This window comes from Salmo salar, chromosome ssa09 (genome assembly GCF_905237065.1).
Source record: "Salmo salar chromosome ssa09, Ssal_v3.1, whole genome shotgun sequence".
In the NCBI taxonomy this organism is placed as follows: Eukaryota; Metazoa; Chordata; class Actinopteri; order Salmoniformes; family Salmonidae; genus Salmo; species Salmo salar.
This window is the reverse complement of record NC_059450.1, coordinates 138,248,828-138,262,553: the sequence shown is the minus strand read 5'-3', so window position 1 is coordinate 138,262,553 and position 13,726 is coordinate 138,248,828. Positions and strand designations below refer to the sequence as shown.

General features: G+C 51.1%; 1 protein-coding gene across 9 annotated transcripts in view; it reads right to left on the bottom strand.

The window, feature by feature from the left end:
- Positions 1–13,726, bottom strand: part of LOC106613081 (RNA-binding protein Musashi homolog 2) — a 326,713-nt gene that overhangs the window by 171,471 nt on the left and 141,516 nt on the right. For all 9 annotated transcript variants that reach the window (XM_045724688.1, XM_045724689.1, XM_045724690.1 and 6 more), the window contains exon 7: positions 4,720–4,768. In XM_045724688.1, the coding sequence (XP_045580644.1) occupies positions 4,720–4,768 (49 nt within the window). The remainder of the gene's footprint in view (positions 1–4,719; positions 4,769–13,726) is intronic.

Here is a 13,726-nt window from a genome sequence, read left to right as displayed (position 1 = left end):
TCCCATGGCATGTATCGTAGGGGTGTTAACCCCTGTGTCCTGGCTAAATTCCCAATCTGGCTCTCATACCATCAAGGTCACCTAATCATCCCCAGCTTACAATTGGCTCATTCATCCCCCCCCTCCTCTGTAACTGTTCCCCAGGTTGTTGCTGTAAATGTGAAAATGTGTTCTCAGTCACCTTCCCTGGTAGAATAAGGGTTAAATACATGGGGAAAAAAATCTCTAGTGCTTCTTTTTATCCTGAAAAACTCTCCATTCCTTAACGATTACAAGCATACCCATAACATGATGCAGCCACCATTATGCTTGAAAATATGTAGAGTGGTGTACTGGATTGGATTTTCCCCAGACATAATGCTTTGCCACATTATTTGCAGTATTACTTTAGTGCATTGTTGCAAACAGGATGCATGTTCTAGAATATTTTTATTCTGTAGAGGCTTCCTTCTTTTCCCTCTGTCAATTAAGTTAGTATTGTGGAGTAACTACAATGTTGTTGATCCATCCTCAATTTTCTCCTATTACAGCCATTAAACTCTGTAACTGTTTTAAAGTCACCATTGGCCTCATGGTGAAATCCCTTGAGCGGTTTCCTTCCTATCCTGCAAATTAGTGAGGAAGGACGCCTGTATCTTTCTAATGACTGGGTGTATTGATACACATCCAAAGTGTAATTAATAACTTCACCATGCTCAAAGGGATATTAAATTGTGTTTTTTGCCATCTACCAATAGGTGCCCTTCTCTGTGAGACATTGGAAAACCTCCCTGGTCTTTGTGGTTGAATCTGTGTTTGAAATTCACTGCTTGACTGAGGGACCTTACAGGTAATTGTATGTGTGGGGTACAGCAATGTGGTAGTCATTAAAAAAATAAATCATGTTACACACTATTATTGCACACAGAGTGAGTACATGTAACTTATTATGTGACTTGTTAAGCAAATGCTGACTCATGAACTTATTTACTTTTGCCATAACAAAGGGGTTGAATACTTATTGACTCAAGACATTTCAGCTTTTCATTGATTATTAATTTGTAAAAATGTAAAAAAACATAATTCCACTTTTACATCAGGGTGTATTGTGTGTAGGCCAGTGACCAAAAAAATATGTTTTATACATTTTAAATTCAGGCTGTAACACAATAAAATGTGGCAAGTCAAGGGGTGTGAACACTTTCTGAAAGCATTGCCATAATAAAGAAAACACCAACAAAGTGTGTTACTAGGGCGTTGGGCCACCACGAGCCACCAGAAATGCTTCAATGCGCCGTTGCATAGATTCTACTAGTGTCTGGAATTCTATTGCAGGGATAGAACCTCATTGTTTCTCGATACATTCCATCATTTTGTGTTTTCTTGATGGTGGTGGAAATCACTGTCTCAGGCACCACTCCAAAATCTACCATAAGTGTTTCAAGTTTTAATATCACGTGCACAAGTACAGTGAAATGCCTTTCTTGCAAGCTCTAAACCCAACAATGCGGTAATCAATATCAATGTAACAATGTGATACAAAGAATATCATAAGGTAGAACAAAAACACAAGAAAGTAAGTAAGCATACTATATACAGGCTCAGTTCCAAGTCCATATTTACAATGTGCAGGGATACTGGAGTGATAGAGGTAGATATGTATAGGGATAAGGTGACAGGGATACTGGAGTGATAGAGGTAGATATGTATAGGGATAAGGTGACAGGGATACTGGAGTGATAGAGGTAGATATGTATAGGGATAAGGTGACAGGGATACTGGAGTGATAGAGGTAGATATGTATAGGGATAAGGTGACAGGGATACTGGAGTGATAGAGGTAGATATGTATAGGGATAAGGTGACAGGGATACTGGAGTGATAGAGGTAGATATGTATAGGGGTAAGGTGACAGGGATACTGGAGTGATAGAGGTAGATATGTATAGGGATAAGGTGACAGGGATACTGGAGTGATGGAGGTAGATATGTATAGGGATAAGGTGACAGGGATACTGGAGTGATAGAGGTAGATATGTATAGGGGTAAGGTGACAGGGATACTGGAGTGATAGAGGTAGATATGTATAGGGGTAAGGTGACAGGGATACTGGAGTGATAGAGGTAGATATGTATAGGGATAAGGTGACAGGGATACTGGAGTGATAGAGGTAGATATGTATAGGGATAAGGTGACAGGGATACTGGAGTGATAGAGGTAGATATGTATAGGGATAAGGTGACAGGGATACTGGAGTGATGGAGGTAGATATGTATAGGGATAAGGTGACAGGGATACTGGAGTGATAGAGGTAGATATGTATAGGGATAAGGTGACTAGGCATATATGATAAACAGAGTAGCAGCGTATATGATTGTATTGTATGTGAGTGTGTGTGTGTGTGTGTGTGTGTGTGTAGAGTCAGTATAAATGTATGTACTGTACCTAGTGTGTGTGTTAGCAAATGATGAAGTGAGTGTTTGTGTGAGTGTATAGGGCCCTGTGAGTATGCAAAGAGACAAGGCAAAAATATAAATAAAACACAAGGGTCAACTCAGATAAGTCTGTGTAGCCATTTTGTTAGTTATTTATTGTTAGCTATTTAGCAGTCGTATGGCTTGGGTATAGAGGCTGTTCAGAAGCCTGTTGGTGCCCCGTTTCCTGTAGTCCACGATCAGTTCCTTGGTCTTACTGACATTGAGGGGGAGGTTGTGGTTCCAGCATCACATTGCCAGGTCACTGACCTCCTCCCTGTAGGCTGTCTCATCGTCGCTGGTGATCAGGACTACCACCGTTGTGTTGTCAGCAGTCGTGGGTAAACAGGGAGTACAGGAGGGGACTAAGCACATACCCCTGGGGGGCCCCCATGTTGAGAGTCAGCGTGGCAGAGGTGATGTTGCCTTCCCTCACCACCTGGGTTCGGCCCATCAGGAACCCAAGGATCCAGTTGTAGAGGGAGGTGTTCAGTCCCAGGGTCTCAAGCATGGTGACGAGCTCGGAGGGGACAATGATGTTGAACTCTTATCTAGGTGGGTGAGGGCCGTGTGAAGTGCAATTGAGATTGCGTCGTCTATGGATCTGTTGGGGCCGTATGCAAATTGGAGTGGGTCTAGGGTGCCTGGGATGATGGAGTTGACGTGTGCCATAATAAGCCTCTCAAAGCTCTTCATGATTACAGATGAGTGCTATAGGGCGGTAGTCATTGTGGCATGAGACCGTGGTCATCTTAAAACATGTGGGGATTACAGACAGACAAGGATAGGTTGAAAATGACAGTGAATATGCCTGCCAGCTGTCCTATTCTAGGTTAAGATCTGGTGTCAGACACACACACAGTCTTTGAGACACCTTTTTCAAAGTCACTGAGATCTCTTCTTCTAGCCATGGTAGCCAAAATAATGGGCAACTGGGCATTTTTATACATGGGATGTTAATTGCACCTGCTTTCAATATATTTTGTATCCCTCATTTACTCTAGTGTCTCCTTTATTTTGATAGTTATCTGTGTGTGTGTGTGTGTGTGTGTGTGTGTGTGTCTCCCTCACTTGGAATGGATTTCAATTAACAGGTGTTTCTTGTTAAAAGTAAATTTGTGGAATTGATTTTCTTCTTAATGCGTTTGAGCCAATCAGTTGTGTTGTAACAAGGCAGGGGGGTATACAGAAGATTTGGTAAAAGACCAAGTCCATATTATGACAAGAACAGCTCAAATAAGCAAAGAGAAATGACAGTCCATCATTACTTTAAGACATGAAGCCAGTCAATTGTCTCTTCAAGTGCAGTTGCAAAAACCATCAAGCGCAATGATAAAACTGGCTCTCATGAGGACCCCCACAGGAAAAGAAGACCCAGGGTTACACCTGCTGCAGAGGATAAGTTCATTAGAGTAACCAGCCTCAGAAATTGCAGCCCAAATAAATGCTTTACAGAGTTCAAGTAACAGAAACATCAACTGTTCAGAGGAGACTGTGTGAATCAAGCCTTCATGGTCGAATTGTTGCAAAGAAACCACTACTAAAGGACACCAATAAGAAGAAGAGACTTGCTTTGGCCAAGAAACACGAGCAATGGACATCAGACCTGTGGAAATCTGTCCTTTGGTCTGATCAGTCCAAACTTGCCATGTTTGGTTCCAACTACCATGTCTTTGTGAGACGCAGAGCAGGTGAACGGATGATATCCGAGTGTGTGGTTCCCAACATGAAGCATGGAGGAGGAGGTGTGATGGTGCTTTGCTGGTGACAATGTCAATGATTTATTTAGAATTCAAGGCACACTTAACCAGCATGGCTACCACAGCATTCTACAGCGATACGCCATCCCATCCAGTTTGCGCTTAGTGGGACTATCATTTGTTTTTCAGCAGGACAATGACCCAACACACCTCCAGGCTGTGTAAGGACTATTTGACCAAGAAGGAGAATAATGGATTGCTGCATCAGATGACCTGGCCTCAACAATCACCCGACCTCAACCAAATGAGTTTGGGATGAGTTGGACCGCAAAGTGAAGGAAAAGCAGCCAACAAGTGCTCAGCATATGTGGGAACTCCTTCAAGACTGTTGAAAGTAGGTGTCCAAACTTTTGACGATAGATAGATACCTATAGTCAGTGGCCATTGACCGTGAATCCACTGCATGGAGAATTAAACTATTCTTTCACACACTAACATCCATGGCTCACACACCAGCAGATAGCAAGGTAAGCACAACATGAGGGAGGGAGTATGTAGACTGACTTACCTCTGTGTCTGTTAGTCGTTTTGTCAAACATAAGCATGGCGTCCTCCACCTGCAAGACACAAAAAGAGGAAAAGATTAGTCTCAATAAAAAAAAAAACTGAAAGAGAGACACACACCGAGACAGACAGACAGAGAGACAGACAGAGAGACAGACAGACAGAGAGACAGACAGACAGAGAGACAGACAGACAGAGAGACAGACAGAGAGACAGACAGAGAGAGAGACAGACAGACAGAGAGACAGACAGACAGACAGAGAGACACACCGAGACAGACAGACAGAGAGACAGACAGACAGAGAGACAGACAGACAGAGACACACACCGAGACAGACAGACAGAGAGACAGACACACAGAGAGACAGACAGACAGAGAGACAGACAGACAGAGACACACACCGAGACAGACAGACAGAGAGACAGACAGACAGAGAGACAGACAGAGACACACACCGAGACAGACAGACAGAGAGACAGACAGACAGAGAGACAGACAGACAGAGACACACACCGAGACAGACAGACAGAGAGACAGACAGACAGAGAGACAGACAGACAGAGACACACACCGAGACAGACAGACAGAGAGACAGACAGACAGAGAGACAGACAGACAGAGAGACAGACAGACAGAGACACACACCGAGACAGAGACAGAGACAGACAGACAGACAGACAGACAGAGAGAGAGAGAGAGAGAGAGAGAGAGAGAGACGTGTGACATATGTCCCCAGATGTGTTGAGTGAGTAATGACTGGGCTGTGGCGTCACAATGTCAAGACCACACTGGAACCCTGAGAGGCTCAGTGTGTGTGTTTGCAAGGACACGAGTGGCAGTGCCAACTCAAGCACAGCAACGGAATCATGATTTAGGAGATACATGAACACACACAGCGGCTCTTACTATCTCTCTGTGTCACACACACACATTCCAGCATGTTTCACACACGTCCCGGCACACATGCCTCATAAAACCACACACACATCCCAAAATATACCTAAAAAAACACACACTCTCCCTCTCAGGTGTACCTGAGACCCCCCCCCCACACACAGACCACTATAAATACCAAAACGTTGTGTAAAGTACAGTCTCCGTCTTGCCTACTAAAAACACTATGCTTCAACCCTCCCTCCATAGTACCTTCCTTCCTCAGAAGGCCCGCATCAATCTCTCTTCCACTGAGAGCCGTGTTGCTGTGAGCCATAATCATATTCATCAGGCTCAATCAGCCACAATGAGGAATAATCTGACTGTCTGTACTCCTGATGCAGATAGACGCTAAATGCCATTACCCACCGCACCGGGAACACAAGGGATATACATACAGCCACACTAACGTGGAAAGTGGAGCATTGTGCTATTTCATTGGAGAAAAAGTTGTCACTAGGAGCAGGACTACTGGTGGTGTGAGGTGGGGTGTGGTAATGTGGTGGCGTGTCGTGGTGGTGGTATGGTGGCGTGGTGCTGGAGTGTGGTGCTGTGGTGCTGTGTCGTGGTGGCGTGGTGCTGGAGTGTGGTGCTGGAGTGTGGTGCTGTGGTATGGTGGTGGTGTGGTAATGTGGTGGCGTGTCGTGGTGGTGGTATGGTGGCGTGGTGCTGGAGTGTGGTGCTGTGGTGCTGTGTCGTGGTGTGGTGGCGTGGTGCTGGAGTGTGGTGCTGTGGTGGCGTGGTGCTGGAGTGTGGTATGGTAATGTGGTGGCGTGTCGTGATGGTGGTATGGTGGCGTGGTGCTGGAGTGTGTTGCTGTGGTGCTGTGTCGTGGTGGTGGTGTGGTGGCGTGGTGCTGGAGTGTGGTGCTGTGGTAATGTGGTGGCGTGTCGTGGTGGTGGTATGGTGGCGTGGTGCTGGAGTGTGGTGCTGTGGTATGGTGGTGGTGTGGTAGTGTGGTGGTGTGTCGTGGTGGTGGTATGGTGCTGGAGTGTGGTGCTGTGTCGTGGTGGTGGTGTGGTGGCGTGGTGCTGGAGTGTGGTGCTGTGTGGTGGTGTGGTGGCGTGGTGCTGGAGTGTGGTGCTGTGGTGCTGTGTCGTGGTGGTGGTGTGGTAGTGTGGTGCTGTGTCGTGGTGGTGGTGGTGGTATGGTGGCGTGGTGCTGGAGTGTGGTGCTGTGTCGTGGTGGTGGTGGTGTGGTGGTGTTTCGTGGTGGTGGTATGGTGGCGTGGTGCTGGAGTGTGGTGCTGTGTCGTGGTGGTGGTGTGGTAGTGTGGTGCTGTGTCGTGGTGGTGGTATGGTGGCGTGGTGCTGGAGTGTGGTGCTGTGTCGTGGTGGTGGTGTGTCGTGGTGGTGGTATCGTGGCGTGGTGCTGGAGTGTGGTGCTGTGTCGTGGTGGTGGTGTGGTAGTGTGGTGCTGTGTCGTGGTGGTGGTGGTATGGTGGCGTGGTGCTGGAATGTGGTGCTGTGTCGTGGTGGTGGTGTGGTAATGTGTCGTGGTGGTGGTATGGTGGTGTGGTGCTGGAGTGTGGTGCTGTGTCGTGGTAGTGGTGTGGTGGTGTGTGGTGGTGTGTCGTGGTGGTGGTATGGTGGCGTGGTGCTGGAGTGTGGTGCTGTGTCGTGGTGGTGGTGTGGTAGTGTGGTGCTGTGTCGTGGTGGTGGTGGTATGGTGGCGTGGTGCTGGAGTGTGGTGCTGTGTCGTGGTGGTGGTGTGGTGGTGTGTCGTGGTGGTGGTATGGTGGCGTGGTGCTGGATTGTGGTGCTGTGTCGTGGTGGTGGTGTGGTAGTGTGGTGCTGTGTCGTGGTGGTGGTGGTATGGTGGCGTGGTGCTGGAGTGTGGTGCTGTGTCGTGGTGGTGGTGTGGTAGTGTGGTGAGGTGTGCCTGGCTGCCTCCCATACAGTTGTTAAGTTAAGAGCGGGAGAGAAAACGCTGGACACAGCAGGATATGTGAGTGGGGGGTGGGTGGGGTGACGGAGTCCGCCTGGGCAGTGTTCCCCAGTCACTGTTGCTAGGTAACAGGGTTAAGCTGGCCATGAGTCCAGAGCTGGCTGTGGCTGGCAGAGGAGATTTGCTGTCCAGTGTGAGTGAATGAGTGTGTCTGGGTGTCTGTCTGGGTGTGTGTGTAGTAGTAGAGCTGTAGAGCTGTCCCAGCCGGCAGATGATGGGAGGAGACAGCACCAGAGGCTGCCTCATATGTAACTGTCTGACTGGATAAAGGCCACAGTGGCCAGCACACATACACACACCCTCCCCTATCCCCTACCTCTCTACACTGGTGGCTGAAGCTCTGTGTCACCCATCACCATGTAATACAGTGGCAGGGAGTATTACTGCTACACTGCAGTTGGTGAGGCTCTCCTTTTGTTCCCCTTCACCTCTGTCTACCCCTGCTAGGTGCTTAGGAAATGTGTGTCAGTGAGTGTCGTCCTGAATCCATTCAATCAGAAATGGGACTGACCTTTTACTTGTTAGCATTGTCGCTTCTGCCCTGTGCAGTGTGTGTGCTGTGTATGAGAAAGAAAGAGAGAGACAGCGACAGAGAGAGAGCGTTATGAGGCCAGAGAACTGTCCTCACAGAGGGTGCGAGGTTCAGATCGATGCAAAGCGGCCACTTTAGCAGCCATTTGCACCGAGTAGCATAGTGATGGACATCTCCTAATGCATTCAGATGTGCCGAAGAATTAATTAGCCAGCTCTCTCTCTCGCACGCACGCACACACACACACACACACACACACACACACACAGGGCAACAGTTAAAACACTCTTCTCAGTATGGCCTCTGCCTCCGGTTAAAAGCCCCCGTGTCAGAGTGTTAAACCTGAGCTGGTCGGCTACTCTGACATTAAACGCCATTTCAGCTAATTGGTGCAGCCACCGCAGCTTTAACTGTCCATCCAGAGGTCTGAAGAGAGGGCTTAATACAGAGACATAGGCCAGGCACAATGACTAATGTCATCATAATGTCTGCTTTATGACGGCACACAGAGAGCTGTGCCTGCCGCTACTGCTGTTAACCTGCTTTCAAATGTACAGTCGTGGCCAAAAGGTTTGAGAATGACACAAATTTAATTTTCAAAGTCTGCTGCCTCAGTTTGTATGATGGCAATTTGCATATACCCCAGAATGTTATGAAGAGCGATCAGATGAATTGCAAAGTCCCTCCTTGCCATGCAAATGAACTGAATCCCCCAAAAACATTTCCACTGCATTTCAGCCCGGCCACAAAAGGACCAGCTGACATCATGTCAGTGATTCTCTCGTTAACACAGGTGTGAGTGTTGACGAGGACAAGGCTGGAGATCACTCTGTCATGCTGATTGAGTTTGAATAACAGACTGGAAGCTTCAAAAGGAGGGTGGTGCTTGGAATCATTGTTCTTCCTCTGTAAACCATGGTTACCTGCAAGGAAACACGTGCTGTCATCATTGCTTTGCACAAAAAGGGCTTCACAGGCAAGGATATTGCTGCCAGTAAGATTGCACCTAAATCAACCATTTATCAGATCATCAAGAATTTCAAGGAGAGCAGTTCAATTGTTGTGAAGAAGGCTCCAGGGCGCCCAAGAAAGTCCAGCAAGCGCCAGGACCGTCTCCTAAAGTTGATTCAGCTGCGGGATCGGGGCACCAGCAGTACAGAGCTTGCTCGGGAATGGCAGCAGGCAGGTGTGAGTGCATCTGCACGCACAGTGAGGCGAAGACTTTTGGAGTATGGCCTGGTGTCAAGAAGGGAAGGAAAGAAGCCACTTCTCTCCAGGAAAAACATCAGGGACAGACTGATATTCTGCAAAAGGTACAGGGATTGGACTGCTGAGGACTGGGGTAAAGTCATTTTCTCTGATGAATCCCCTTTCTGATTGTTTGGGGCATCCGGAAAAAAGCTTGTCCGGAGAAGACAAGGTGAGTGCTACCATCAGTCCTGTGTCATGCCAACAGTAATGCATCCTGAGACCATTCATGTGTGGGGTTGCTTCTCAGCCAAGGGAGTGGGCTCACTCACAATTTTGCCTAAGAACACAGCCATGAATAAAGAATGGTACCAACACATCATCCGAGAGCAACTTCTCCCAACCATCCAGTAACAGTTTGGTGACGAACAATACCTTTTCCAGCATGATGGAGCACCTTGCCATAAGGCAAAAGTGAAACTAAGTGGCTCGGGGAACAAAACATCGATATTTTGGGTCCATGGCCAGGAAACTACCAAGACCTTAATCCCATTGAGAACTTGTGGTCAATCCTCAAGAGGCGGGTAGACAAAAAAAAAACACAAAGTTAATTGACAGCATGCCAGTGCGGATTGCAGAGGTCTTGAAAAAGAAGGGTTAACACTGCAAATATTGACTCTTTGCATCAACTTCATGTAATTGTCAATAAAAGCCTTTGACACGTATGAAATGCTTGTAATTATACTTCAGTATTCCATAGTAACATCTGACAAAAATATCTAAATTAATATTTGTGTCATTCTAAAAACTTTTGGCCACGACTGTAGTGGAGCTACAGACTGGAGGGGGACAGTGAGGGTTGGAGAGGGGACAGTGAGGGTTGGAGAGGGGACAGTGAGGTTTGGAGAGGGGACAGTGAGGGTTGGAGAGGGGACAGTGAGGGTTGGAGAGGGGACAGTGAGGGGACGAGTGAGGGGATGGAGAGGTTGAAGCTACAGACTGGAGGGAATAGTGAGGCTGAAAATAAAGACTTGGGCAAGCGGTGTGGGGTGGAGGTAGGGGCGTAGAGCAGTGAGGGGGTTAAGGTAGGGGGTAGAGCAGTGAGGTGAGGTGTGGAGGTAGGGGCGTAGAGCAGTGAGGGGGTGGAGGTAGGGGGTAGAGCAGTGAGGTGAGGTGTGGAGGTAGGGGCGTAGAGCAGTGAGGGGGTGGAGATAGGGGGTAGAGCAGTGAGGTGGTGGAGGTAGGGGGTAGAGCAGTGAGGGGGTGGAGTTAGGGGGTAGAGCAGTGAGGGGTGGAGTTAGGGGGTAGAGCAGTGAGGGGTGGAGGTAGGGGGTAGAGCAGTGAGGTGGTGGAGGTAGGGGTGTAGAGCAGTGAGGTGGTGGAGGTAGGGGGTAGAGCAGTGAGGTGGTGGAGGTAGGGGGGTAGAGCAGTGAGGTGGTGGAGGTAGGGGGTAGAGCAGTGAGGGGTGGAGGTAGGGCGTAGAGCAGTGAGGGGTGGAGGTAGGGGCGTAGAGCAGTGAGGTGGTGGAGGTAGGGGGTAGAGCAGTGAGGTGGTGGAGGTAGGGGGTAGAGCAGTGAGGTGGTGGAGGTAGGGGGGGGGAGACAGTGAGGTGGTGGAGGTAGGGGGTAGAGCAGTGAGGGGTGGAGGTAGGGGCGTAGAGCAGTGAGGGGGTGGAGGTAGGGCGTAGAGCAGTGAGGTGGTGGAGGTAGGGGGGTAGAGACAGTGAGGTGGTGGAGGTAGGGGGGAGAGCAGTGAGGTGGTGTAGGTAGGGGGTAGAGCAGTGAGGTGGTGGAGGTAGGGGGTAGAGCAGTGAGGGGGTGGAGGTAGGGGGGTAGAGCAGTGAGGTGGTGGAGGTAGGGGGTAGAGCAGTGAGGTGGTGGAGGTAGGGGGTAGAGCAGTGAGGGGTGGAGGTAGTGGGGTAGAGGTAGGGCGTAGAGCAGTGAGGTGGTGGAGGTAGGGGGGTAGAGCAGTGAGTTGGTGGAGGTAGTGGGGTAGAGCAGTGAGGTGGTGGAGGTAGTGGGGTAGAGCAGTGAGGGGGTGGAGGTAGGGCGTAGAGCAGTGAGGGGTGGAGGTAGGGGGGTAGAACAGTGAGGTGGTGGAGGTAGGGGGTAGAGCAGTGAGGGGGTGGAGGTAGGGGTGTAGAGCAGTGAGGGGGTGGAGGTAGGGGCGTAGAGCAGTGAGGGGGTGGAGGTAGGGGCGTAGAGCAGTGAGGTGGTGGAGGTAGTGGGGTAGAGCAGTGAGGTGGTGGAGGTAGGGGGGTAGAGCAGTGAGGTGGTGGAGGTAGTGGGGTAGAGCAGTGAGGGGGTGGAGGTAGTGGGGTAGAGCAGTGAGGGGGTGGAGGTAGTGGGGTAGAGCAGTGAGGTGGTGGAGGTAGGGGCGTAGAGCAGTGAGGTGGTGGAGGTAGGGCGTAGAGCAGTGAGGGGGTGGAGGTAGGGGCGTAGAGCAGTGAGGTGGTGGAGGTAGGGGGTAGAGCAGTGAGGTGGTGGAGATAGGGGGTAGAGCAGTGCGGTGGTGGAGATAGGGGGGTAGAGCAGTGAGGGGGTGGAGGTAGGGGGTAGAGCAGTGAGGTGGTGGAGATAGGGGGGTAGAGCAGTGAGGGGTGGAGGTAGTGGGGTAGAGCAGTGAGGGGGTGGAGGTAGTGGGGTAGAGCAGTGAGGTGGTGGAGGTAGTGGGGTAGAGCAGTGAGGTGGTGGAGGTAGGGGGGGAGAGCAGTGAGGTGGTGGAGGTAGGGGGTAGAGCAGTGAGGGGGTGGAGGTAGGGGGGTAGAGCAGTGAGGGGTGGAGTTAGGGGGCTGGAGCAGTGAGGGGTGGAGGTAGGGGCGTAGAGCAGTGAGGGGGTGGAGGTAGGGAAGTATAGCAGTGAGGTGGTGGAGGTAGGGGGTAGAGCAGTGAGGTGGTGGAGGTAGGGGGTAGAGCAGTGAGGTGGTGGAGGTAGGGCGTAGAGCAGTGAGGGGGTGGAGGTAGGGGGTAGAGCAGTGAGGGGGTGGAGGTAGGGGCGTAGAGCAGTGAGGGGGTGGAGGTAGGGGGGTAGAACAGTGAGGTGGTGGAGGTAGGGGTGTAGAGCAGTGAGGGGGTGGAGGTAGGGGTGTAGAGCAGTGAGGGGGTGGAGGTAGGGGTGTAGAGCAGTGAGGGGGTGGAGGTAGGGGGGAGAGCAGTGAGGTGGTGGAGTTAGGGGGCTGGAGCAGTGAGGTGGTGGAGGTAGGGGCGTAGAGCAGTGAGGGGGTGGAGGTAGGGAAGTATAGCAGTGAGGTGGTGGAGGTAGGGGGGTAGAGCAGTGAGGTGGTGGAGGTAGTGGGGTAGAGCAGTGAGCGGGTGGAGGTAGGGGCGTAGAGCAGTGAGGTGGTGGAGGTAGTGGGGTAGAGCAGTGAGGGGGTGGAGGTAGGGGCGTAGAGCAGTGAGGTGGTGGAGGTAGGGGGGTAGAGCAGTGAGGTGGTGGAGGTAGTGGGGTAGAGCAGTGAGGTGGTGGAGGTAGGGGTTAGAGCAGTGAGGTGGTGGAGGTAGGGGTGTAGAGCAGTGAGGTGGTGGAGGTAGTGGGGTAGAGCAGTGAGGTGGTGGAGGTAGGGGGTAGAGCAGTGAGGTGGAGGTAGGGGGTATAGCAGTGAGGTGGTGGAGGTAGGGCGTAGAGCAGTGAGGTGGTGGAGGTAGTGGGGTAGAGCAGTGAGGTGGTGGAGGTAGGGGGTAGAGCAGTGAGGTGGTGGAAGTAGTGGGGTAGAGCAGTGAGCGGGTGGAGGTAGGGGCGTAGAGCAGTGAGGTGGTGGAGGTAGTGGGGTAGAGCAGTGAGGGGGTGGAGGTAGGGGCGTAGAGCAGTGAGGTGGTGGAGGTAGGGGGGTAGAGCAGTGAGGTGGTGGAGGTAGTGGGGTAGAGCAGTGAGGTGGTGGAGGTAGGGGGTTAGAGCAGTGAGGTGGTGGAGGTAGGGGTGTAGAGCAGTGAGGTGGTGGAGGTAGTGGGGTAGAGCAGTGAGGTGGTGGAGGTAGGGGGGTAGAGCAGTGAGGTGGAGGTAGGGGGTATAGCAGTGAGGTGGTGGAGGTAGGGGCGTAGAGCAGTGAGGTGGTGGAGGTAGTGGGGTAGAGCAGTGAGGTGGTGGAGGTAGGGGGGTAGAGCAGTGAGGTGGTGGAGGTAGGGGGTAGAGCAGTGAGGGGGTGGCGGTAGGGGGGTAGAACAGTGAGGTGGTGGAGGTAGGGCGTAGAGCAGTGAGGTAGTGGAGGTAGGGGTGTAGAGCAGTGAGGTGGTGGAGGTAGGGGCATAGAGCAGTGAGGTGGTGGAGGTAGGGGCGTAGAGCAGTGAGGTGGTGGAGGTAGGGGTGTAGAGCAGTGAGGTGGTGGAGGTAGGGGCGTAGAGCAGTGAGGTGGTGGAGGTAGTGGGGTTGGAGATGTATGTTTCCTATTTGCAGGGGCCAGTAATCCCCACCTTC